This window comes from Ambystoma mexicanum, chromosome 13 (assembly GCF_040938575.1).
Source record: "Ambystoma mexicanum isolate Mex_15411 chromosome 13, UKY_AmexF1_1, whole genome shotgun sequence".
NCBI lineage: Eukaryota > Metazoa > Chordata > Amphibia > Caudata > Ambystomatidae > Ambystoma > Ambystoma mexicanum.
Window position 1 is genome coordinate 435,014,978 of NC_090938.1, and position 27,744 is coordinate 435,042,721.

Genomic DNA, 27,744 nt, shown 5'->3' on the forward strand with positions numbered 1-27,744 from the left:
AGGAAGAAAACACTCATCTACGGACCTACTTGGATCAATACCTGGCCAATGGCTTCATTAGACCATCTAAGTCACCAGCCGCCTCCCTACTCTTCTTCATACCAAAGAAAGAGGGGGATTTAAGAATGTGTATTGATTACCGGGCCCTAAATCAAGTCACCATAAAAAATAAGTACCCGTTACCTCTGATACCAGTACTCATAGACCAGGTGAGACAAGCAAAGATTTTCACCAAGCTAGACTTAGGCGGCCCATATCACCTGGTACGCATGAAGAAAGGGGACGAGTGGAAGACTGCGTTCCGTACCCGCTATGGCTTGTACCAATACCAGGTCATACCCTTTGGGCTTTGCAATGCCCCGGCTGCATTCCAGCATTTTATGAATGATGTGTTACGGGAACTCCTCGATGTCTGCGCAGTCGTCTACATCGATGACATTCTGATCTACTCCACCACTCCCTAAGAGCACGTAACCCACGTGCGAGCCCGTGCTCCGCAAAATGCGTGAAAAACAACTGTACGCAAAGCTAGAAAAATGCTCCTTCCACGTCACCGAGGTGGAGTTTCTGGGATATATACTGACACCGCAGGGGATCAAGATGGACAATAGAAAAGTGGAGGCAATCCTCACTTGGTCCTCACCCACTTCTGTAATAGTACAGAGTTTCCTAGTGTTTGCAAACTTTTATCGACGCTTCATACCAGGATTCTCACATATTGTACATCCAATAACGTCCTTGCTGGGCAAACACGAAAGTTCGAATGGACACCAGCGGCGGAAGAAGTTTTCCCAGCTCTCAAGGAAAAATTCACCTCAGCCCCAATTCTGCAACACCCACGGCCCGATTTACCGTACATCGTGGAAACGGGCGCTTCAAGCATTGCCATGGGGGCCGTATTGTCTCAACAAAATCCTGAAACCAGATGCCTTCACCCCATTGCCTTTTGGTCAAGGAAATTTTCCTCAGCAGAATTAAACTATGCAATTTCTGAGAAAGAACTCCTAGCAATCAAAAGCGCACTGTGTGAATGGCGACATTACTTACTAGGAGCAAAACACACCATCACAATAATAACAGATCATCAGAACTTGCAATACTTACGTTCAGCAAAAGCTCAGTCTTCTAGGAAGCTCCGTTGGGCCCTATCCTTATGGAATACGACTTTGTAATCACCTACCGCCCCGGAGTTAAGAACGGGAAAGCGGATGAGTTATCCCGCATTGGCACAGGAGAAGAAGTCTACAATGCCCCTAATTCGGTGGAGATCATACCTAGCCATAAAATTCTCACCCTCTGCATCGGCCCATCTCCGTTAAATACTCTGCAGGAAACAATAAAAGAAAATATGTCTGAAGACCTACTGGCTTGGGACACGAAGGGAGATCAGTTCACCATTCAAGACAAACTACCATACTACCAAGAACTGTTCTACGTTCCAACTAAGGATCTGCAACAAGCAATCATATCAGACTACCACGACTCGCTGTTAGAAGCCCATCCGGGTATAACTAAAACCATGAGGAAAGTAAGCACATCTTAGTGGTGGCCAGCTTGGCGAGAAGATATTGCCACCTACATAGGCACTTGTGAGGTGTGTGCACAATACAAAACATCCAGGCAAAAACCAGCTGGCCTCCTTCAGCCAATCACCATTCTGCCAGTGCCCTGGCACACAGTATCAATGGACTTCGTCACTGATCTACCCCCTAACTCAGGTTATAATACCATCCTCGTAGTAGTGGACCTCTTCTCCAAAATGGCCCATTTCATAGCTCTAAAGGGTATTCCTTCAGCTCAGACCCTGGCGCATGTTTTTCTAGATCGAATCGTCAAGTTACATGGATTGCCTACCATAATCGTTTCTGACAGAGGCAGCCAATTTGTATCTCATTTTTGGAAAAAAATGTGTGCCCTGGCAAGAGTAGAAGTCTGTCTGTCTTCTAGTCACCACCCTCAAACGGACGGCCAAACCGAGCGCACGAACCAGACCATGGAACAGTATTTGCGCTCTCTATTACACCAAACAAGCCAAAGCTGGACAGAAATTCTATGGATGGCAGAGTATGCCTACACATTCATCAACCCAAGCAACACCCTTCTTTACTATATGTGGTTGAAACCCCTGAACGTCGGTCTACGATCCACCAGAAAAGATTGAAATGCCTGCAGTAAAGAATCTACATGCCAGCATCATGAAAGCAGCCGGAGAAGCCAGCAGGAACCTACAGCAAGCCAAAGAAACACAGAAAGGAACCGCTGATCGCCATCAATGAAAAGCCCTAGATTATCAAGTGGCAGACTAGGTCTGGCTAGCAACTAGACACATTGCTTTAAAGGGTCCCAAGAAATTTCAGCCTAGATACATCGGCCCGTATACAATAGAAAAAGTAATTAATCCAGCAGCCATGAGACTGGCGTTACCTCAACATATGCGTATACATCCTGTATTTCACGTGTCACTATTAAAACCAGCACACCCAGGAACCCAACTTCCACACCTCCCGCACCCATACAAGTGGGTGAAGAAGCACCAGAATATGAAGTAAAGAACATATTAGATTCCAAACAAGTATGAAAGACCCTGTATTATTTGATTCACTGGAAGGGGTACAGACCCCAGGAAAGATCATGGGAACCCAGCACACATGTGCATGCCCCCCGATTGGTGCAGAAATTCCATCGGGACCATCCTGAGAAACCAAAGCCCTCATACACACCATTGGGAGGGGTCTTGAGGGGGAAGACTGTCATGGGTATCAAGCAGGTAGTTGGGGCAAGCTGGATGGAGGCTTGGCAGGCCTGGCATAGGCACACAAAGAACCCATAACAAATCCCTCCCTTCATTTCTTCTTAGTGTTTGTAGTAACATCCTTGTTACCACTTCCTGTTGCCAAACAGGAAGTGCATGATAACTCATGAGCTCTCTAGTGTTTGGCTGTGGCTGGCTATATAAGCCACACCCAAGATTCCTCCAGTGCTTCGTGTTGCTTACTGTGAGCTGTATCAGCAACACACTTGCCGTGCTCTGGATCAGCAAGCATCTGCTTATCTGCTCTGGATCATCCTGTTTCTGCTTACCTGCTCCGGATCATCCTGCTTCTGCTTACCTGCTCCTGATCATCCTGCTTCTGCTTACCTGCTCCAGATCATCCTACTTCTGCTTACCCGCTCTGGATCATTCAGCTTTATCTTACCTGGTTCTTACACCAGGCCGCAGCTATCTCCAGTCAAGAGGGGACTTCTACAACGTCACCTGTAAGAACAAAGAAGAACATCGTTAACACGCGCACATCAGTTATGCTGCGCATACTCACCGAATCTTCCCGCGACGCTGGAATCCAGGTTAGTTGCACAAGCACACAAACCCCTGTAAGAAATAAGAGACATTATTCATTGCGCTCGCTCCAATAACGCGGACACTTATTTCACTGCGCTCTCTCTCTCTACGTGGTGCAAACTTACCAAAAGCCTCCGTGCAAACTTACCTAACCACCGAGTCTCCAGTAGCGCTGAACCCAGACTCGAGGCGCTAATACTACATAATTTCTCCTGCAAGGGAAAGGGGGAGACATTACCAGGTGCGCTCGAATTGAAGGTGCTGCGCAAACCTACCAGCAGCTAGCTTCTACACGCAGCGCTACTCATCCACAAAAATACCGGTAAACATAGACAATATGGACAATTTTGGACACTCAACATTCTGCGCGCAAAGTTCACTTGTGGGAAGGACTTTCTAGCCAGTGAAGAAACTGGCGCATGAACTCTCGGCCTCGCTGTGAAGGCATAAATCTACATGGTCTACAGACATTGGCACCAATCACATGAGTGAATTGCGCCCCTGCAAATGCAGGATGGAGTGCACACCCTACTGAAGATCAAGGTAAGCCCATAGGGGGACATCACAGCACACAGTAAAGAGAATGGAAGGGCCCAGGGGTATCTGGTGAATTCAGGTCTGAGTGTACACCTTGTATTTGACAGGTATTCCTCCGAGTGAAACAGGGGAAGTGAAGACTCGGGGTCAAGGGAGGCTCGTCCATCGCTCCTGCAGAGACACAGGTGAGTGTGACAGCCATACAGTATGCAGATTGAATGGCTAATGGTGAATAGTCTTGTGATCACCAATTCCATATCTCAATTCACGTTCTATGGAAAGACAGGCAATGCATACCATAAAGAAAAAATACATAGATTACATAAACAGGCCTTGAGCTGGCAATCTACCCTTGTACAGCACTGCGCTACACATGTGTAGCCCTCAGTCCCATCTGTTCATAAACATCAAATACATTTACCGAAAGCACGCAAAATTCAACTCCTCATTCAACCCCTTAGGTGTCAATGTTCCCAATCGATCTATCCAAAAGGATTCATGTTGGTCAAGTCTCTTCTGTATGTTCTCATGTCGATCAGTCAAGGAGACTACCTCCAGTATTTGGAAATGTATCTGTGCCAGGTTATGTTGTTTCTCCTGCCAATGCCTGACCACCGCTGAATTCACATTTTGGTTCCTTATACAAGATCGATGCTCATTCTACCTGTGCTTTGCCACCCTTTCTGATTGGCCCATATAATACAAACCACATGGGCACTTGATGGAGTAGATGATACTTTCTGTGTCACATGTCGCATAGTCTCTCAATTGCATTTTTTCCCCAGTATGCAGATGATTAATGGTTTCTCCTTTCTGCACATAAACGCTGTTGCTGCAATGTAAACACAGGAACGTTCCCTTATGTAATGTACCTGCCCCATGTTTAGTTGACCTTGTTTTAACCAATATGTCTCTAATATTCCTGCTCCTTTGATATGCAAATGTGGGGAGTTCTTTAAAGAGACGTTCCACTCAGTGATCACATGTCAATGGCCTCCAATTTTTCTTGATTATATTTTTGATCCTACTACTTTGCGTAGAGTACTTGGAGACAAACACTAATGGTGGCTCTGCCTTTTCTTCTTCTTAGATGATCATCAAAACCTCCCTTCTTTTGCTTTCTAGTAGGGTGGCAGCCATCTTGACCTCTCTGTCTTGTATCCACGGCTGATGAATGTATTCCCCATCTCTGTCAATTCATGTGCCTAATCTTCAGGGTCGCTGATGATGCGTTTAACCCGCAGCATCTGGCTATACGGTACATTTTATATCAGACTTGGCTGATGAAGACTGAGCCTATGTAGGAGATTATTCCAATCAGTCTCCTTGCGGTAGATATTAGTTTTGTATCCATTCACTGTTGAAGCAATTTTCACATCCAAAAAGTTGATCGTCTCCTTAGAATACTCATAGGTAAATTGAATTTGCTGATCCACTGTGCTGAGATACCCAAAGAAATCTTCAAGTTCATTCTCTGTGCCAGTCCATATGCCGAAAATATCGTCAATGTACCTGATTATATCCGGTTCCGGAAGCACCTCAAGACCTTCCTCTTTGCTTCTGCTTTATCTCCTCCTCTCCCCTGCTGATCTTCTGGCTGAATCTGAAACTGCACTGGTTACCTGGCTACCCTCTGATCTTGGGCCCAGGTTCCCTCCCCGCCAGTTGCATACCTGCACTGCCCCCTGGCAACCCTTGCACGTGGGGACTGTTTCTGTATCCCCACAGCCCCTACTAGCACTTGACCCTGATGACTGCTCTTACCCTTGCACTTGCCACTAGCTGGCCTCACTTTGAATTATTGTCATATTTATTTACTGTTATCCTATGTTCTGCACTGCCCCCTCCCCTTCCCCCCTCCACTTCTCCCCTTGCCCTCCCCCCTACACTTGCGCGATCTCAATGTCACCTGGCCTACTAGGATCGATGTCAGTCTTCCCTCTGTTCCCGCTCCCTTGCCACGTCGCGCCTTGAAACACTTGTGTATAGGCACGTTATAAATGCCATATCATATCATAACATATCATAACCATGAACTAACAAAGTCTGAATTCACCGCAGGATCTCCTCAGGGCGATCAAGCTTAGGAAATATGCCGAAGGCAATGTGTTACCTTCTTGTTGTTTTTTCCTCACTTTCTTCTTCTAAACGTCTCCTTTCTCCTCATTCTATCTCTCCTACTTTCCATACGATGGTTAAAATGGCTGTGTTAAGCATAACATTACAAAAAACGGAATTTCGATGTCATGCTGTGACTTGGCCTTCATAATGTGTGTTACCTCTGCATTGTATGTATCTAATATAAAAAAAAATAATAATGTGCTGAAATTATGCATTTTGTAGCACAATTCTTGCCGAAACTGCAGTAAAAAGAGATACAATTACGCCTACATCTCGTCCTTTCCTCCATACCATGTGTGGGCATCCCGGTGCAGGGACAAGACTGGTACCATTTTGCCTTGCAAAAATGCTTCCCCTTTAAATGTAGTGCACGCTACGGCACGGTCACGGGCCTAACCACGCGCCACCAGCCCCACCCACTGGTGCTTCACCTCAGTCCACTTTTTCGCTCGTATGAGAAAGGACCTACCTCACGTGCTCATGCATTTTTTGTTGCGCAACAGTTTTTCCCCTGTGTTTTTTTGTCTTTTCCCCAGTCTCCAGCGCCTCACTCCCCAGCGTATGTCGGCTTAAAGTAGGTTTTCCAGGTGCTCATCCTGTGAGAGATCCTTCCCAGACTCTGACCCCCATTCATTCTTTTAAAGTGTCTTGGAGTTGCACACCGGTGGGATTCTTGCATGGAGTGTGACGCTTTGACTCTGCGATCGCTGAAAACCGCCATGCGCAGTGGAGGGAAATCTTCTTAAAGTCCTTCTTCATTCGATGGAAGCCCAAGAAGCAAGTAAGTCATATCTTCTCCACTTCACCTCACTGCAGAGTCGCCTTCCAGGAAGTACTCCGGCTGAAGGGATCCTAGAGCCTCTCGCCCCGGCAGTGCACCTAAGGCCACTATGGCTACCAGATGATGTACCGAGGGGGTCATCTGACACTACCTGGCAAGTCACTGAGGGGCCTAAGGGTCCTTCTCCCGGACAGCGGTCCAAGGGGCTTCGAAGCTTTACCACCAGGTCTACACCTGAGGGAGCACCTACACGCGATAAGACTACCAGGCCTGAGGGCATTAAGCCTCTTGGACCGCATCCAAGATCGTTTACATTACCAGAATCCATCCTGAGGGCAATAAAGAGCCTACTGGTCTGGGCTTTACTCCGAGCAAACAGCCTCCGTGTAGTAGGTGAAGAAGTTCCACATAAACTATCTAGAGCTGTTAGCGATTGCACTAGCACTAAAAGCATTCCAGCGCATCATACCCAATAAAGCTGTTCTCATCAGGACAGACAGTTTCACAGCAATGTACTACATAAACAACAGGGTGGAACCAGGTCTCCACTTATCAGCAGATTAGCAGTAGACACTTGGAACTGGGTGGTGAGCTACAGCATTTATCTACAGGCTGTGCTTCTTGCAGGGGAGGAGAAGCTGGAAGCAGGCAAGCCCAGGAGACTTGGCTCCACATCCTATGAATGGGACCTAAACCGTGTAGTGCTCAGAAGAATGTTCAAATGCTGAGGTCATCCGGAGCTAGACCTGTTAGTTACACAAGAGAACACCAAATGCCACCTCAAAACCTCATGGACAGGTCAGGGCGTGAGATTCCTGGGGGTTGCAGTCCACATTTCCTGGGACGGGATGTGTTGTTACGCGTATCCCCCAACTCTGTTGATTCAGAAAGTCCTTCGCAAGCTCAGGGACTCTGCAAATTGTCTAATGATATTAATAATCCCACTATGGCCAATAAGAGTGTGGTACTCAGACCTCCTGCAGTTAGCCCACGAAGAGCCTATTTAGTTACAGCATCTTCACCTATTAACCCAACAGGATGGGGCAGTAATTCATCCATCCCCGGACAAGTCAACCCTCAGGGCTTGGTTCCTGATGAATTAACACTGGGTCACTTGGGGCATTTGCAACAAAACTTGCAAATAATTCAGCAGCCTAGGAAAGAATCTACTAGGACACAATACAACAGTAAATGGTCTAGGTGTTGCTTCTGGGCTAAAGACAACAATATCAACCCGTTGCAGTGCTAGTTAGGCAATGTCTTGTCTTTTTTATCTCACCTTGCCCAGTCAGGAGTGCAGGTTGCTACATGCAGGACCTTTCTAGCGGCCATAGTCTTATATAAAAACTCTGATCATCTGCTGCTATCATCAGCTAACCCAATAGTCAAAAAGAAACTACAAGTTTTAACAAGAATGTATCCCCCATTATATCGCCAACATCCAGTATGGGACTTGAATGTTGTGCTGGCATCACTGGCTCAAAGCCATTAGAGCCAATAGCGTTTATTGACATTAAGTTTGTCAAATGGAAAACCGCTATTTTAGTATCCTTGACGTCTGCTCGCAGTGTCAGTGAAATTCAAGCACTAACGTCTAAGGAGCCATACACAGTATTTTCATAAAGTTATTTGAACCCACCCGGATTTCCTTCCTAAAATGGTATCAGCTTTCCATCTTAACAAGGAGATACTACTTCCAGCGTTGTTTCTGAATAAAAACGTTGTAGGTGGATATGTGTTGCTTTGCCTAGACGTACGCATAGCATTAAAGTTCTACTTGGACAGGACCAAGCATTTCAGCAGGTCATACTCCTTGTTCATCACTTTCGGGGGATCCTCTCCAGCATCAAAGGCATCCATAGAAGGTAGCAGTTATTTCTGAATCCTACAAGTTACAGGGGAAACAGTTGCCAGCAGGAATGCATGCACATGCGGTCAGGGTTCAGAGAAATGTACCATGGGATGTCATAAGTAGGGCTGCCACATCGGCATCACCTTCATTATTCTGCAAGCATTACTGCCTTTACGCTAGTGCGAGATCAGATGCAGCGTTTGGACAGGTAGTACTTAAAAACCTGTTCTCCAATACTTCATAGTACGTTTGACTTGTCCATGAAAAATGGTGTGTTGGAAATGCCCACACATTATGGAGGAAAGTGGATGGGGCGTAGAAGTAAACACATGTTACTCACTGTAGTGGCTGAAGTACTCCTAGTCCATAGTCCCATTTTCTCCATACGGCCCGCCACCATCCCACTAAAAATAATTGCTATTATACGAGTCCTTCTCGGGTCCGATGCTACAAATGTGACTGAGGTGAAGTGCTGGTGGGCAGGGCGTGGTTACGCATGTTAAACTTGGTGAAATGTTTATTAACTGGATGATAGCTGTTCAGGACGGATTTGAGTTAGAAGCCTGCGACGGAAATGTTCGAGGGGGAGAAAAGACTGAATGTTATTTTTCCAAAAAACGTTCCGTCTTTTCTCCTCTGATCATTGCAGCCACGGGATTCAATCCCCCCCCCACCCACACCCCTACTTACCTTGCGGCGGCACACTGCACTATGTGCCGCCAACTCACTGTATCCCTGCAATGCCTGTTCCCTTTCACTTCCGTGATCGGGAACCGGCGCAGCAGGGTCCTTCCTTTTTTAACTTTTTACGGGTTCGGCTGTGGGGGACACCCCCGCAACCCTTGCTCACAATATAGTGAACAAAATAAATGAATAATGCTTTAAATAAATAAATAAATAAAGGAGAATCATTTTATGCAAGGCAAAATGGTACCCATCCCATCCCTGCACATGGATGCTCATACAAAGTATGGAGGAAAGGGGTCTATGGACTAGGATTACTTAGTCATAGTCAGTCATTAAAGTGAGTAACCTTTTTTTCACGGTTGGTTCTCTAGGGTAACAGTTGAAAAAATCAATTAAATGTGTGTCTTGAACAGTGCACTTCATAGGAGCTCTTTTTGCCATTTTCATAAGGCTGCAGCCACAACCTAACTATTCCAGTAATGATCAGTGTAAATCGTATGCATGAGGCTTCTGCCACAATCTATGTATGCCAGTAATGATCACTTTAAATTACATGCATGAAGCACTTCAGCCTTCATGCATATGATTTAAAGTGACCTTTACTGGCATGGATAGGTTGTGACAGCAGCTTCATGCATGTGATTTAAAGTGACTGTTGCTGGCATAGGTAGCACAGCCTGTCTATGCCAGCAATGGTCACTTTAAATTCAGTGGCAGCTCTTGAATTATTTAATTGGAGTGGTGTAAATATTTCCTCAATCAATATTCTCACAAGGGCTTACCCACTGAGCGGTGTCAGACCTTCCTACTAAATAGGAATAGAGTATCTGTTATGAAACAAAAGAAAGGTCACTATCTATCAGTGACACACATATGTACCCCCTCTCAAAAAACGAAGGACTCTTGCTATCTACTTCAAAACAAATACAAGGAGATTGCATTTAGATCAAACAATGATATTCTTTATATAAAACACATGTCAAAATGTATTAATACAGCAGAGAGCAAGTCTAACCACCTGCTGAATCATATATAAAAACATTAAAAAACATTAAAACCATAACACATAATACCATCGTATTTGAATGGATCAATCTCCAAACACACGTGCAAATCTGAATACAAACACACAGGTCCGTAACAATGACTAGACCTAACGCAGAGATGGTTATTTCCACGTATTTTCCCACTATGTCCATATTAGCCTGACTTATGTAAGCATCTGTCCTATAACGCTGTAACTAGCTGGACATTCCTCGGGGGCAAAAGATGTGCAGAAAAGGAGTTTCTTGTAGGTGGCAAGAAGAAATTCCCCCTGGTTGCTCCTTGTATTACTCAGTAGAATCCCTGTATAGATGGGTACACAATTAAAAAAAAACTTATGTAAATCTATGAGCTTAATCAGTTTACTATTTGACCTAGCTAACATCCTTCACACCACAAGGATAGACAAGTATGCCACTAATCGAATACCTGAATATGTCTGCGTCGGTGAGTCGTCAGACAAAAATACAACTTAGCTGACTCCCACTCTATTCAATGCCTGCAAGCATTTTCTTTATACCTACTTAATGATGTTGAAGGTCTCTTACAATTAATTGGAGTTCAAACTCAAACAACTATCACTGTCTCCTTACCTTCCACAATACATCAAGTCTTTTATCGTCCTACATTGTCAAAACAAAAGATAACAAGTTTAAAGAACCAATCTATAGCTTCACATGTCTCACCACAGTCATCAATACTATGGTCTCTCACAACCTCCAACCTTACCTCCAAAACGGGAAAACTCCTAGTTCTCAGCCATCACCAAACAGTTGTGAGGCACTAATGCGCCAATTAAAAATGTTTTTAAAAGAACACATCAAGCGTTCGATACCTGGGGGCAGGAAACATTGCCCAAATTGTATGCAGCGTCCCAAAGCCATCCCAATGATGCCGTGGTCCATTCAGCTTGGAAAAAGGTTCATTTTTACAAAGATTATATTTGGCCAGTCTAGTTTAAAGTAGGAAGCTAAGAACCCTTACTGTCTCGTGGACATGTAAACATATGGTCAAACAGGCCTGACATCAATAACAGTGTTACATAAGAAAATGCAATTGATGATGCACTAGGTATTTCGAAGTGCCAATGCTTGCGCTAAATATTGCAATATTTGCCTCATTTTATATTAAAGGGATATACAGACAGTGTAAAGGGCAATTTGCACCAATAATGCACTAAATATTCCAGTGTACCACTACTTGTACTAAGTACTAAAATATCTATAACCACCTTATTTGTCATTCAAGGAGTATACAGACAGTGCAACAATAGCCCAGCAAGTAATGTAAAAACACAATTACATAACAAACATATGAATAATATTCCAAATACAGTTATTACTTTGTCATCTTGATTCACAGTATAACATTCACCAATTTAAAAACATCTGTGTTCAAATCTTAGGTGATATTGAACATTATACACAATGTTCTGCAACCTCACAATTTCATCAAAATATGCCAGAGTGACCCGAGCGTAGAGAGAGAGCCCGAACCAACCTAGGGCATTGTGGGTGTTTCCCTTCCCCAGAGATTTTCTTTTTTGAAATATTTGGTTAAAATGGTGCAATATACAGTACACGTTCTGTGTTAAATTGTGTAAAAATCCAGACAGATTGCAAGTCGCCAAAAGTACACAGAAGCATTTGCCCAATGCATTTTCGTGATGCCTTTGCCCACAATATATGCCAGTATAAAAACATTTTACATTTTTTTTATCACACTGGCTGTGCTCATAAACTTCCACATTTTCAGTGCCAATACATGGCAGTATTCCCACATAAGAGCATACTCCTGTTGGCTTTGCCTTTAAAAATTCCATTCTACAATAAGAAAACATGTCCAGACTGGCTGCACAAAGTAGTCCAGTCTAGACACGTAAAAACACTTATCATGCTTACTTTATCATAGATGCCCACAATAAAATTTAAATGCCACGCCACAGTAAGAAACTGCTAGACTGGCTGCTCCAAAATACCAATTGCCAAGTAATAACACATGTCATGCTTGGTTTATCATAGATTCGCAGTAAAGAACATTTATTCCACAGTAAGAAAGGGCTAGGCTGGCTGCCTGCAAAATGCCAGTCTAACCTAGTTGTACCACTTAACATGCTTGCTTTATCATAGATTTCAGTACAAAATGTCATGCCACCGTAAGGAAGGGCTATATTGGCAATCCAAATTTCCAGTCTAGTCACGTAATAAAACATCATCCTTTCTTTTATCAATCGCGGTTGATAAAAGAAAGGATGATGATTTTTTACTGGGCATCTTATAGATGCCCAGTAAAAATGTGTAATTGTCGCACCATCACCCATTCCCTGCCCAACACATGTGCATGCACGCATTCACTCCCTCCTCCTATTCACACATATCATTCACTCACTCATTCACACGCGCACCATCATACACTCACTTATTCACACACATATTACATACAAAATGAAAATCTTACATGCACGCAGCCCGGGCTAACTGTTAAGGGAGTTTTCACAAAGTCCTATTGGCAGTAAGACTTTAGTAAACTATCCCAGTGGTTTGTAGATCCCCAACTCTTAGTATCAGGCAGGACTAGATGAGGTAGTGGGGCAGAGCAGTCAGGCTTATCTTAAGAGGCAGATTCGAGTTGTAGGTAAGTACACTGAATCTTAGCTAGATAGTCACAACAAAGTAGGACTTACACATATATGTATATAAAAGATATATATTTATTATGTTTACACCAGAATCGCTCTAAATACTTCAGACGTTTACAGTAGAAACTAGATGATACACTTCAAAGGGCACTTTCACTTTTGTGTTTGTTCATGGTTACATTTGTAGCAGCATTAGAAAGCGAAAAGACAAGGTTATCGTATTATCGGTAACTGTGCACTCATGCGGTTTTCAACATTTACTTTGAAAACACATATAGAAAAGTCACTTGAAGGGAGGAACATAAGTGGTTAGTGCAACATGAGCTTAGTTCAAGGCTCTACAGACGGCTTCTTCGTGTGGCAAGTCTATTAGGTCCAAAAACGCAATCCTAGCTAAAGGCAGTTCGGAGAGGGCATGAAGTCTTGACAAACAGCGAATTGTGAAGCGTTCTTGCGGATTTCTGCCAGTGTCTAAACTTATTGAAGCAGCAAGTTAGCAACTAACAGAGCAGACCTAAAAACGGAGAAGGGGACACAAGCAGCGGCTTGGGCCAGAGATAAGTGGGGTTGCCCTGGAAACCTCCAAATGTATTCCGCTGTGGAGCGACTTCCTGGAATCAGGTAAGCAATACCTTTTCCGCCACAGTACATTTGATGTGAAGAAAGTGCTTGTATTGGCTTTTGCGCGATGTGGCAGCTCTGGACCCGACCTCCGTATTCCTTGGTCTGGTGATGAAAGGTAGGACAATGGACAGTGTCTCTCAGCAGCAGTCTCGAGGGAGGACCTGTAGTGTGAATTACAGCAACTTCTTGGTTCACTCTTTGGTTTTGGTGCCTTTTTAGCTGCACCAACAAAGGACATGGATCTCCCGGTCAATCTTCTTCACTTCCTGCAGTCCCACACTTTGGCAAGGGGGTCTGGGTGAGATAGATCAGATCTCTGGAGTGTCCTTACGTTTTCAGCAAAGATTTGGACAGATTCGGCCTTTCCACGATGATGCACTCATAATGGGCTTCATGTCCGCCCCTCTGGAAGCTCCTAGGATCTCGGGAGACGGTTTGTTTCAAAGTTGGTCTTGGGACTGGTTGTTCCCACCAGCCAAAGGGAAGGAGTCGTCCTCTTCGGAGTTCCTCTGTTGCATAGAAAACGGGGTCAGGACAGCAGTGGTCGCTTCACGGCCCTGCAAGGGGTCTGCAGGTGTCTCTGTTCTCTTCTTCTTTGGTTACTTCTGTTTCCTGTGGTCGACTTGCTTTACACTCCAGAAGCCTTTTATACAGTTCCAGCACACACTGCGCTACAATCTCTCTCAGCATTTTACTGAAAGGGGGATTTGGCTATCCAATCAGGAAGCCAGACCCCCTATGAGTGCTGGACCTATTCAGGCACTCTGGCAGACAAAGGATAAGGGGGTGGAAGACTCCTCCCCCACTTCCTGCCTGCCTAGACACTCTAGAGTCTAGGCGGCGATACCTACTGGTTCCTGCCAAAGGCAAAACACACACCAGACCCCCCGCCCCCTCCCAGAATGGTAAAAGAAGGTCTAGCAAAGAACAGCCATGTTAAAAATGGTGAAAAAAGAAGGGAGGCCCCAAGTTGCTACTTGGGTGCCCCTATTGTGCACTACAGAGGCTATGGAATAGCCTGTGGTATAAAAACACACACAATAGTTGGTAGAACACGTCCACTGCCACTAGCCATAACTGGGTGATTCTATATGTGACTAAAAAGTCACAGGAGCAGAGAGAAGGGGGATACTAGGTATCCCGTTGGCACTCCACTGAGGTGGTGTGTGCCAATCTCTCAGACTATTGAGTTTTGGGAGAGACACTAAGTATCCTTAAGAACTGTAGTTACTTAAGGCTGTAAAAAAAGAATCTTGAAGGAGGACCCTAAGGGTCCCCAGAACACTTCCCACAAGGAGCTGTGTGCTGAAGTAGTAAACTACAGAAGTCTTTGAGAGCTATGGAGCAGACAGACAGAGTATAGGTAAAATACAAAGAATAGAGTTCCAAAAGACAGAGCCCACAAGAATGAATGAGTGGAAAAAGGCTGCACTCATTCAGAAATGAAAGAAAAAGATCCAGATGTCCAGCAAAGTGCTAGGGGTCTCACTAGGGCAGGGGATGAAGCACAAAAACGATAAATCTCCCTAACACCGATCCTCACAAAGCTCCTACGCGGCCTCCAGAAAGCCCTCTGGCTCCCGCGCTGTACAAACAGGAACCAGGATGCAAAGTGCTTCCAGGTTCTTGCACATGTGCACAGGTCCCAAAGAACTACTGATGCGGCACCCGACCCATTTGTATGTGCTTGGTGATGCATTAGCGCTCCCTTGCACATACAAACATGTAGCACCCCGCCTGCATCCCTACTGGGCCATGCGAGGCTGGGGAAGCAAATCGCACTTGGCCTAGAATCGCTCATTGTTCATGCACCGCTGGGATACGAACTATCCAAGGGAAACCATGTTTCCCCTAGACAGTTCAAGACAGCCTGGGAGCACTCCTTCAGTTGCAACAGGCAGCTGAGTGAGGGCCCCTGGGTTACCCCAGCTCGTCCATGATGGGCGAGGGCTCAGGAGGGGAGGGGGATCCCTCACACATTATGGATGAGCCACCCCTGTTTAAATCACACACATTTGATTTAAAATGACCATTAGGGACAGAGATAGGCACAGCCTATCTATGCCAGTACTGGTCACTTTAAATCGCATGCATGAAGCTGTTGCCACAACCTATCTATTCCAGTAATGGTCACTTTAAATCACATGCATGAAGGGTGAAGTGCTTCATGCATATGATTTAAAGTGACCATTACTGGCACAGATAGGAAAGGTATAAATCAGTAATTGCAACTTGAAATCACGTACATGAGGATGCTGACACAACATATCAATAGAGCAGTCTCTGCAAGGGATTGATTGGTCACTGTAAATCCCTTGCAGAGATGCTACAAACACATGCACACACACATGCACACACACATGCCCAGACACACAGCGATACTATTACACTCATGCATGCATACATACATGCGCAGTTACTCACTCAACTATTCCTGCACGCGCACACAAACACACAATGCATTACATTCAAACACACATGCATACATTTCAAATAGAAATGTATGTGTGTGTATGTTCAAATACATACATTTCAAATACATACATTAAAATACATACACTCAAAAATATACATCAACATACATTTATAAACACATATACACTTCTTCTGGCCGGGGCATGCAGGGACACGATTAGTCAGCATGCTGGTGAAGGTGTGCGTGGTGATGGTGTGCCCCGGAAGTACTTGAATCCCTTGGGGCGGGGCAACAACACTGACATGGTTTCCATGGCAAACCTGTGAGTAGTGCGTTGCGCCGCACAGGATGGTGCACTGATCACAGAGTTTTTAAAAAAAATATACCATAGATATATGGAGAAAAAAACCTGTGAGTGGCGTGCCTTCCTCTGTGGCGCTGCACACCACTCATATGGAGTTTTTATATTTTTTCAAATAAGAACTGGTGCTATCCCATCCTAGGAGCAGGTGAGTCGGTCCCCCCTTGCGCGACCCTTTCCATGCGTTTTTTCAAAAAATGGCCCTGCGTGCCCCGAGCTCCCCAGCCCCGTTTCCTGGTTTCTTCCCCTCCCCCTCCCGCCTCCCATCCATGCTGGACCCTTTGCATGCATTTTTTCTCCAAAAATGCCCCCAGGCCCCTGCATGCCCCGAGCCCCCCTTCCTGGTTCTTCCCCTCTCGCTCCCGCCTCCCATCCATGCGCGACCCTTTCCATGCATTTTTTCCCCAAAAAAGAAAATGCCCCCAGGCCCCTGCATGCCCCGAGCTCCCCAGCCCGCTTCCTGGTTCTTCCCCTCTCGCTCCCGCCTCCCATCCATGCGCGACCCTTTCCATGCATTTTTTCCCCCCAAAAAATGCCCCAGGCCCCTGCGTGCCCCGAGCTCCCCAGCCCGCTTCCTGGTTCTTCCCCTCTCGCTCCCGCCTCCCATCCCGCCCCCTGCCCCTGATTGGTTGTTTTGGCCGAGGCAGTGTCGGTGTACCGACCCGCTTCCTGCACCTGCTCCTATTTCCCATCCTAGGAGCAGGTGAGTCGGTCCCCCCTTGCGCGACCCTTTCCATGCGTTTTTTCAAAAAATGGCCCAGCGTGCCCCGAGCTCCCCAGCCCCGTTTCCTGGTTTCTTCCCCTCCCGCCTCCCATCCATGCGGACCCTTTGCATGCATTTTTTCTCCAAAAATGCCCCCAGGCCCCTGCGTGCCCCGAGCCCCCCAGCCCCGCTTCCTGGTTCTTCCCCTCTCGCTCCCGCCTCCCATCCATGCGCGACCCTTTCCATGCATTTTTTCCCCAAAAAAATGCCCCCAGGCCCCTGCGTGCCCCGAGCTCCCCAGCCCGCTTCCTGGTTCTTCCCCTCTCGCTCCCGCCTCCCATCCCGCCCCCCGCCCCTGATTGGTTGTTTTGGCCGAGGCAGCGTCAGTGTACCGACCCGCTTCCTGCACCTGCTCCTATTTCCCATCCTAGGAGCAGGTGAGTCGGTCCCCACTTCCCCTCCTCTAAAACCTCCTCATGGTCCCACCCCCCCTCTGATAGGCCCCTCGACCTTTATCACTGGCCCGCCCAGGGCAGCCCTCTGCCCGGCAGCCCCCAGCGGCTAAGGGCCCCAAGGCCAAGGGCGGCTCCAACAGAGGCGGCTCCAAGATGTGTCTGCAGGTGTCCGCAGGGGAAGCCAATGAAGCCAGCAACTAACAGACACCACCAAAACCGTGAGTGTGGTATGGGTGGAGAGTAGAGCAATCACTCCACTGCAGAAAGCCCATGCCACTCTATCTTACCTCCAAATAACACAGACTGCCATAATGTTAGCATGTCCACTCTTGGTTGGAATTGTGTAAGTTAGCATGTCCACTCTTAGATAGAATTGTGAATGTTAGCATGTCCACTCTTGGTTGGAATTGTGAAAGTTAGCATGTCCACTCTTGGTTGGAATTGTGAAAGTTAGCATGTCCACTCCTGGTTGGAATTGTGAATGTTAGCATGTCCACTCTTGGTTGGAATTGTGAAAGTTAGCATGTCCACTCTTGGTTGGAATTGTGAAAGTTAGCATGTCCACTCTTGGTTGGAATTGTGAAAGTTAGCATGTCCACTCCTGGTTGGAATTGTGAATGTTAGCATGTCCACTCTTGGTTGGAATTGTGAAAGTTAGCATGTCCACTCTTGGTTGGAATTGTGAAAGTTAGCATGTCCACTCTTAGATAGAATTGTGAATGTTAGCATGTCCACTCTTGGTTGGAATTGTGAAAGTTAGCATGTCCACTCTTAGATAGAATTGTGAATTATAGCATGTCCACTCTTGGTTGGAATTGTGAAAGTTAGCATGTCCACTCTTGGTTGGAATTGTGAAAGTTAGCATGTCCACTCCTGGTTGGAATTGTGTAAGTTAGCATGTCCACTCTTAGATAGAATTGTGAAAGTTAGCATGTCCACTCTTGGTTGGAATTGTGTAAGTTAGCATCTCCACTCTTAGATGGAATTGTGTAAGTTAGCATGTCCACTCTTGGTTGGAATTGTGAACGTTAGCATGTCCACTCTTAGATGGAATTGTGTAAGTTAGCATGTCCACTCTTGGTTGGAATTGTGTAAGTTAGCATGTCCACTCTTAGATGGAATTGTGAAAGTTAGCATGTCCACTCTTGGTTGGAATTGTGTAAGTTAGCATCTCCACTCTTAGATAGAATTGTGAATGTTAGCATGTCCACTCTTGGTTGGAACTGTGTAAGTTAGCATGTCCACTCTTAGATGGAATTGTGTAAGTTAGCATATCCACTCTTCGTTGGAATTGTGAAAGTTAGCATGTCCACTCTTAGATGGAATTGTGTAAGTTAGCATGTGCACTCTTGGTTGGAATTGTGAAAGTTAGCATGTCCACTCCTGGTTGGAATTGTGAATGTTAGCATGTCCACTCTTGTTTGGAATTGTGAAAGTTAGCATGTCCACTCTTGGTTGGAATTGTGAAAGTTAGCATGTCCACTCTTAGATAGAATTGTGAATGTTAGCATGTCCACTCTTGGTTGGAATTGTGAAAGTTAGCATGTCCACTCTTGGTTGGAATTGTGAAAGTTAGCATGTCCACTCCTGGTTGGAATTGTGTAAGTTAGCATGTCCACTCTTAGATAGAATTGTGAAAGTTAGCATGTCCACTCTTGGTTGGAATTGTGTAAGTTAGCATCTCCACTCTTAGATGGAATTGTGTAAGTTAGCATGTCCACTCTTGGTTGGAATTGTGAAAGTTAGCATGTCCACTCTTAGATGGAATTGTGTAAGTTAGCATGTCCACTCTTGGTTGGAATTGTGTAAGTTAGCATGTCCACTCTTAGATGGAATTGTGAAAGTTAACATGTCCACTCTTGGTTGGAATTGTGTAAGTTAGCATCTCCACTCTTAGATGGAATTGTGAATGTTAGCATGTCCACTCTTGGTTGGAATTGTGTAGGTTAGCATGTCCACTCTTAGATGGAATTGTGTAAGTTAGCATGTTCACTCTTCGTTGGAATTGTGAAAGTTAGCATGTCCACTCTTAGATGGAATTGTGTAAGTTAGCATGTCCACTCTTGGTTGGAATTGTGAAAGTTAGCATGATCACTCTTAGATGGAATTATGAATATTGACCTGCGTCGCATCTAGATGGAACTGTGAATGTTAGCATGTGAAAGTTGCATTCACAAAGTGTCCCCTACAGCCTCTCCGTCAAGTCTGAAATGTGCCCAATAGCCTCTCGGGTAAATGGAATTTAGAAGTGTGCCCAAGATCCCCTGTGAAAGTTGCATTTAGAAGTGTGCCCATTAGCCACGCTGTGAAAGCTGCATTTACAAGTGCTACCAATGGCACCTGTGAAAGTCGATTTTAGAAGTGTATCCAATAGTCACTCTGGAAAGTTGCATATAGAAGTTTGCCCAATAGCCTCTCTGGAAAATTGAATTTCGAAATGTGCCCAGTAGACGCTCTGTGAAAATTGCATTTAGAAGTGTGCCCAATAGACACTCTGGAAAGTTGCATATAGAAGTTTGCCCAATAGCCTCTCTGGAAAATTGAATTTAGAAATGTGCCCAGTAGACGCTCTGTGAAAATTGCATTTAGAAGTGTGCCCAATAGCCTCTCTGGAAAATTGAATTTAGAAATATGCCCAGTAGATGCTCTGTGAAAGTTGCATTTAGAAATGTACCCAATAGACACTCTGGAAAGTTGCATTTAGAAGTGTGCCCAATAACCTCGCTGTGAGATTTAGAAGTGTACCCATTAGCTCCTGTGAAAGCTGCATTTAGAAGCGCTATCAATGGCTCCTGTGAAAGTTGATTTTAGAAGTGTATACAGTAGACACTCTGGAAAGTTGCATATAGAAGTTTGCCTCTCTGGAAAATTGAATTTAGAAGTGTGCCCAGTAGACGCTCTGTGAAAATTGCACTTAGACGTGTGCCCAATAACCTCACTGTGAATTTAGTAGTGCTCCCAATAAACCACTCTGTGAAAGTTGCATTTAGAAGTGTGTCCAATAGCATCTCTGGTAAATTGAATTTAGAAGTGTTCCCAATAGCCTCGCTGGAAAAATGAATTTAGAAGTATTCCCAATAGCCTCGCTGGAAAATTGATTTTATAGTGCGCCCAGTAGCCTCTCTGTAGAAAATTGAATTTAGATACGAGTCCAATATCCTCTGTGAAAGCTGCATTTAGAAGTGCTACCAATAGCATCTGTGAAAGTTGATTTTAGAAGTGTATCCAACAGACACTCTGGAAAGTTGCATATAGAAGTTTGCCCAATAGCCTCTCTGGAAAACTGAAGTTAGAAGAGTGCCCAGTAGACGCTCTATGAAAATTGCGTTTAGAAGTGTACCCAATAGCCTCTGCGAGAGTTACACTTTGAAGTGTGCCAATACCCTCTCTGATGAAATGAATTTAGAAGTGTTCCCAATAGACTCTGTATGGAAAATTGTACTTAGAAGTTCGCCCAGTTCCCTCTCTGGGAAAGTTGCATTTAGAAGTTTGCACACTGAAAGAGCATATAACCCATCACACCACAACCCACGCTTACTCTCTCCTTTACATCACCACTCAACTAGAACACAGAGATACTATGACACCATTCGGTATAACTGTTCTCATACGAACATCCGCTGCTTACTCCACATCATTCTATGTAAACACTGCTGGTCTCACACCCCCAGCCAGGCGTTTTCCTCAGGCCTAACGCAGCCACATCCGTTGCGGATAAATCCTGTCAGATCGAACACATTCTCCTGATCTCTCAACCACCACACCTACCGATAAGAAGCAGCTATTACACGTGTACCGCACAAGCTGCACACATATCCGGTGCTCACACGCACCTTTTGACTCTCCCTACTCTCTCTACTGATCTGAACTTCGGTTCCCAAGGGCGTTCAACCTACCAGCGCCTTCAGACCATACCAATGGTATATAAGGCACTATATAAGTGCAAAATAACATAACATAACTAATTCAGAGCCCCAGCCCTGTGGGAGGGTGGGGGTGCACAAGGCACCAGAGGTGTGTCGGGGGGAGGCAGCCCCCCTGACCTCCCAGGCTCTGCAACTGATTACAAAATATGCACATATTAGTCTTAATTGAGATTATTTACATTTTGACTGCTCATTCTGAAAATCCAGCTACATTTTACCCAGCTGTACCCGGAATCATTTTCTTCTGAAAGATACAGTGTTTTGGTTCTTTATTATATTAAGAGCCGGTGGCATGCAGAAGAAAACATTGATGACATAAGGTAGAATGCACTAAATAATACTGATGCAGATCACATGCAGTTTCTATCACCATAAATCCTTTATAAAAATCAATTGAAAAGAAATCGTACTCATCATCATTAAATCAGGTTTTTTTCGGAAATCTATAGAACACTCCAGAAAAACTATACAATATTAAAATAAAATACATTTCACTGAGATTAACAAAAATACACATTTTAAAACCAGCAAAGTAGCAGGTCACAAAACAATTGACAGCAAGGCTGTTAATGTGTGTGCTTTAGATGTGGACATGGCACTGCTCTTCAAACATAAAATGAAGTATCTTCATCTGACAGGAAAAAGCACAATAAAGGTGTTTATTGATGATAATGTGTTGGACATTTTAAAGGACATTCCTTTTTCCGCAACTAAACTGTGTCTGATATCATCTTTTTTTGGTCCGTCTTTTGCAGCCAAGTCCAGGCAATGATCATAATAAGTCAGACAGCAGGAAGTCATCGAAGGATCATCTGGAGGAACCTGCTCGTCAGACAAGATCTGCAAGTGTCATAAGTGTCATATCCAATGCTGCCATGGAAGGTAGGGTTATCTCTGAGTTCCATGGCATGATATGATAATATATGATGCCCTGTAATAAAATGTAATGTGAGAAGTGTCAGGTGGTTAGATGTGGTAAGGTGTGATATGAGAAGATATGATAAGCCATGATCTGATCGGATGGACATTTCTAAAGTGACAAACATACCATCAAATTGCCCTCCAGGCCTGTGTCTTTAATAACATTTTATTTCAAATCTCTTTGAAACATGTATAATTGCATGGGATGCATTTCACTGTCCTGCATCACGCTGAGCCTCCGAAACACCTTTATAGTCCCCTCAGTTATCCCATTGATGTATTATTGTCATTTTTTTTAGGGTAAAACATTGGCCATTCAACATACAAGATTGGACAGAGATCAGAGAAATGTTAACTCCCTAATGGAAAAAGGAAAACATCTTTACATCCACAGGGGATACAGGCATGGAGAGGCTGCGTGGGTTAGGGACATACTAATCTGTCATATCATAATGCAGAGACACCACCCTTTAGTGTTTGTGCAAGATCAGATTTATTATGATAACCTTGGGCAGTGAAGTGGCAACCCCCCGTTGACCAATTCTTGGGCCATATGAGCCAGTATGGGTTGGAAAGCTGATAAAGGACATCGAACTTGGACAGTGACACGAGGGACTGGGTGACTCCTCCTGGTGACCGCCAAGGGCAGGGCTCCCAGCGGGCGCTCCCACCCATCACAGGAATGCTGTGCTGGAATCCCCAGGGCTCTGCTCCCCTCCCCGCCCCTCTCCTTGCCCAGTCCACAACTGTCAGAATGCTTTGCGGGCATGCCAAATTCCTCCCTGCCCTCTACACCCCAAGGCGGGTGGGTTTGTCTGCACCCACCGCCACACTCCATCTCCGGTGGCAGAAGTGGCCTGGCCTTGGTGGCCCCTGAAATCACCACTCTGTTTCTTTGCTGGGCTGCACCTGGCAGACACAGCCCAGCTCGGTTTACCAATCCCCAACCATCCCTCCTTCCCAGCACATTTTTTCGTGCTCACTGATGAGAACCAGCCTTTTCGAAGCAACCACTGTAGGTAGGTTGCCTCCACTTGTAAAACCCCGACACGTAAATAGGGGTCATAATAGCTTTAGACCACCAAACTACAGGTCTGCCGGCAGGGGCATGGTACTCCCGGCAGGCCCCTACTGACAGTGTTCTCACTGAAGCACAGGCACCATTAGCAACGGTTCCGGTGCTTCAGTGACACCATTCCCATGGAGTTCTATGGAGCTTCACTGGAATGGGGCTTTACCGTTCCGCCCCCGCTCATGATATCACGGTAGCACCGGGATATTGGGTGGCGGAAATGGTCTTACAGGGTCGGCGGTAGCCCGCCGCCTACCAGCGGGTTCTACCGCTGACCTCGTAAAGAGGCCCACTGTGTGTGTGTGTGTGTGTGTGTGTGTGTGTGAGTTACTGAGGTGTTGCCTGGCGTTAACCTGAAGGTGTAACTCACAAATTCATGCTAGATTGAAGCTACATATATAAACAACACAAAGCTACATACAGAAATATGTTGCACATAATCAAAACTCATCTCAAAATAAATGAAAGCTTGCGAAAAAGTATAAATGCGTATGTGGTATTTTAATCTTTATATGTGAAGGGAGTATGTGACAGGCTAATTGCAGCAAATATATGTTATTGTTAAAAGTGTGGATAAGTTAAATGAACGTTACCCACTACATAAATTACACTGTCTAAACAATTATAAAACTATACAATTAATGTAATTCTTTCCTCTATAAAAATCCCAAATTTCATTAAAAGCGTAATTATTTACTCATTTCCCAAAAACAGTATACATCCTGTCATTACGTCAGTGCATTGCAGTAATAAATATTTAGGGGTTTCCATTTCGTTCATAAATGTGTATAGACAGCAATATCACCCCTCCGCTGCCTTGCCCACTACACAGTCCAATCAATGTTAGACATTGCAATTGGTTTAAACATAGCAACAAAAACAGTTGCCTGATCACAGGAAATGGTAATTTTAGCATATGGGTTTAAGGAATCATAGCAGTACAGGTACATAATGCTGGCACCAATGTACATTTTTCACCATGGCTAATTCTATATTATTAATCCTGCCCCACCTCTGACTTTTCCTTATTAATTCTGTTCTTAAACCAGCATATTTCAAATACCAATTGATGTCCCAGTATATCAACTTAAAGAAAGATCTGTGATAACAATGCAATTATTACAAAACAGGACATTTATTTTCGTCCAATGTTTTGACCAATATACCAAAGATGAGGATATCCATGCATTTCAAAAAAATTCAAATCAATGGGTTTCCATCGTATTAATGCATTAGTGCTGAGGGATAGGAGGCCCATTTCCAGGCGGATATTATATATAAGGACACAATTAAGTACTCCTAAGGTGGCCCGCCATATTTTGGCTTTTAGATTGTCTAACCCTACACCATTATATACTAGAAATGCTTTGTATCCGTAAATAATCGATGGAACCAAACTTTGATTATAAACTGTGGCCCAACTGTTCCAACTATAACCATCATACTATTTAATACAATTTGTAATAGATGCCATCTAAGTAATAGCCTTAGTCGTTTATCTATTTATGTACATCATGTCACATGCAGACTTTCAAATCAATATGCCTAAATATACATATGATTCTAGAAGTTCCAAGCTTGCGTTATCTATAAAAACAATTATTACAAGGTGAATGTTTTTAGGCCCCAAATATATGATTTTAGTTTTACAGTAATTTATGCTTAAGACATTTTCCTTTGAGTACATAAGAATGGCCTGCAAAGATCTAAGTCCCACATTAGTGTGGTCTAACATAATGATATAATATACATAGCTGAGCCATGAAACATGCATGGTACTAACTTTAGGCAGAAAGTTATTGATACTATTTAGGGCCAAGTGATATCCGCTACATGCATATTCAAAAGGAAAAGCATTCTTTCAGGGCCTTGTTGGTATTTATCTTACTTGAACAGAGCCCCATGCTATATAGCTTTACTATGATACTAATATAATTATACAGTTGCTATAACATATTCAATATGCCTAATGGAATACCCAGATTATTTCAGTTGGTATAACAAATTCAATATGCCTAATGGAATACCCCAATTCTTTTGTTCCATAATACATTTCTAGCAACGCTATCACAAGCGGCTTTATAGTCGATAAATGCTACAGAAAGAAGTGGGCCATCTTCTATTAGACAAATACTCCTACGTCCTGCCCCTTTTCCTCCATACTTATGGGTTTTTGTCCTATGGGGAGGGGACCAGACCACTTTTAACACAGCAGAAATAGTAGCTTTCTCTTTAAAAAACGTTAACGTTGCATGATAATCACGAGAGTGTGGGTGTGGATAATGGACGCTTTTGCGTGGTGCGCACATTTTGACTGCGCACTTGCTTCCTTGAAGAGTTTTTTCCTCAAATTTCCCATTCTACGTCACCCGGCAACACAAGTTGGGCTTTTATGGTGGGCGGAACAGTTTTTTCCACATGCGCTTCTTGCGACAGGCATTTTTCAGCAGCAGATGTCCATGCATGCTTTTTCCTGTGCCTAGTCCCCCGAACACCAGTGGGTGGCTTGCTCATCTTGCCACACCCTGTCTCCATCGACTCTGTGCACGAAGTTGGCTTGGTGGGGAGAGGTGTTATGTATGTCTCTGCCTGGTCATATAAAAGAGTTCATCTCCTCACACTCATCAAGACTTCAGGTAAATCAGGCACCCTGTGTGAACGGCAGGGACACAAGTCCTGTAACGGTTAGCCACCTCATTGCCAGGGTCTGCTTTGTGGCCAAGTCAGATTCTACTAGTGGAAACACTGAGGTCCTCATGGGGACTTTGACCGGAGTGGTCACCAAGGCCTCAGGCTTTTACCAATGGGAACACCAAGAGCTCCACAGGGCCTACTACCGGGCTAGCTAGACCTGAGGTGATGCCTCAGCGCCAAAAGCCTACCAGGCTCAAAAAGGCAGATGGTTGTCAATCTTCCAGAACAAGTTCTGAGGCCTTGTCAGATTTTACTGGGGCTCGCCACAAGGACCATCAAGGGTGTATGAGGAAGAGGGGCTCCACTTTGAGCTAGACTCCCTGCATCTCCACGTCCCCCGCAAAGTGGGATCCGCAGCTCCATCATCTCACGAAAGGAAACCACACACTTCCGCATCAGCTCAAATTCCTCTTCCACCCATGGTGAGCAAACAGGGTTTTGTAAGGTTGGAGTGGTCCCTGATGACTTCATGGTCAACGTTGTACCATATTCCAACCCCCTCTATTAGGTATGGGGTTCCCCTGCCGGCCTGGCACCATACCCGGTATCCTGCCCAGTCTTCATCAAGCCCTGCAGCTTCTTCATCATGGATGCCTACCGTGGGTACTCAGCAGCCCTCCTTTGAGGACAGGTTTTTTGAAAAATACCAACATATAATGCATTCATACCCTATGTAGGGTTACTTCAAGGATCTTATCAGGGAGATCATTCCCCATTTTGTTCCCGATCCTCAAGCCCCTCCTGCACTGACAGTCCTGCATGCACCAAGCCGGCCATTCCCACAGCTGCGGTCCCTTTGGACATACCAGGTCCAATAAAGTAGGTTTCAGAGTGTGTGGGACCATCTCATACAGTGATTGAAACTCCTTATGGAGTCGACACAGATGAGGAACCAATAAGGAGCACCGATCTTCAACAGGACACTGATGATGGAGATGATGTTGACCAGAGTGAAGAGGAAGCCTCGCTATCTGCCAGGTCCCTTGTAAGCAGGATGGTGGGAGTTCAGTATTACCTGGGTTTTCACTTCCAGAGATATCTGACGTCGAGTATGGGATACTCTGAGGCGTTTTATCGATTAACAAAACTGAAAAATCCAGCATTCCTTTACAGAACCAAGTTTTGGCAGAATCTAAACCTTTGTGGAAAGACCCTCATTCTATTACTGCTGTGAGCAAGAGGATTGAAGCACACTCCCGTGAGCTCTTCCTTGACTCCCCATGCCTTTTGATTAACTAGCAGCAGCAATCATCAGTTTGAACGTCTGCGACTATGTGTGCATAGCCCTCAGAGGATTCTACTTTTTTCCTGCTGTGAGAAACCTGAGAGTGTTCTCCCACGTAGACCTTGAGAAACCCTTATTCAGGTGGCCTGGGGAGGACGGCGCTCTCAGATCCCAATGCTGGGAGTGGACGAGCGAGGATCACCTGGGCAAGGGGCCCTGGGGTTATGCTTAGGGGAATGCCCCAGGAGAGCTGTGGTATTATTCCAAGGAAGGAGAGGCTTTTGAGATCTTCAAGGCCTCCAAAGGGTACACTACATCTGCCTCACCTCCTCCCATTAAGGGGTAAT

At 44.9% G+C, this 27,744-nt stretch overlaps 1 protein-coding gene across 3 annotated transcripts in view; it reads left to right on the forward strand.

The window, feature by feature from the left end:
• LOC138521307 (sodium channel protein type 4 subunit alpha-like) overlaps positions 1-27,744 on the forward strand; it is a 3,496,387-nt gene that overhangs the window by 1,915,721 nt on the left and 1,552,922 nt on the right. For all 3 annotated transcript variants that reach the window (XM_069634046.1, XM_069634045.1, XM_069634044.1), the window contains one exon: positions 22,241-22,367. In XM_069634046.1, the coding sequence (XP_069490147.1) occupies positions 22,241-22,367 (127 nt within the window). The remainder of the gene's footprint in view (positions 1-22,240; positions 22,368-27,744) is intronic.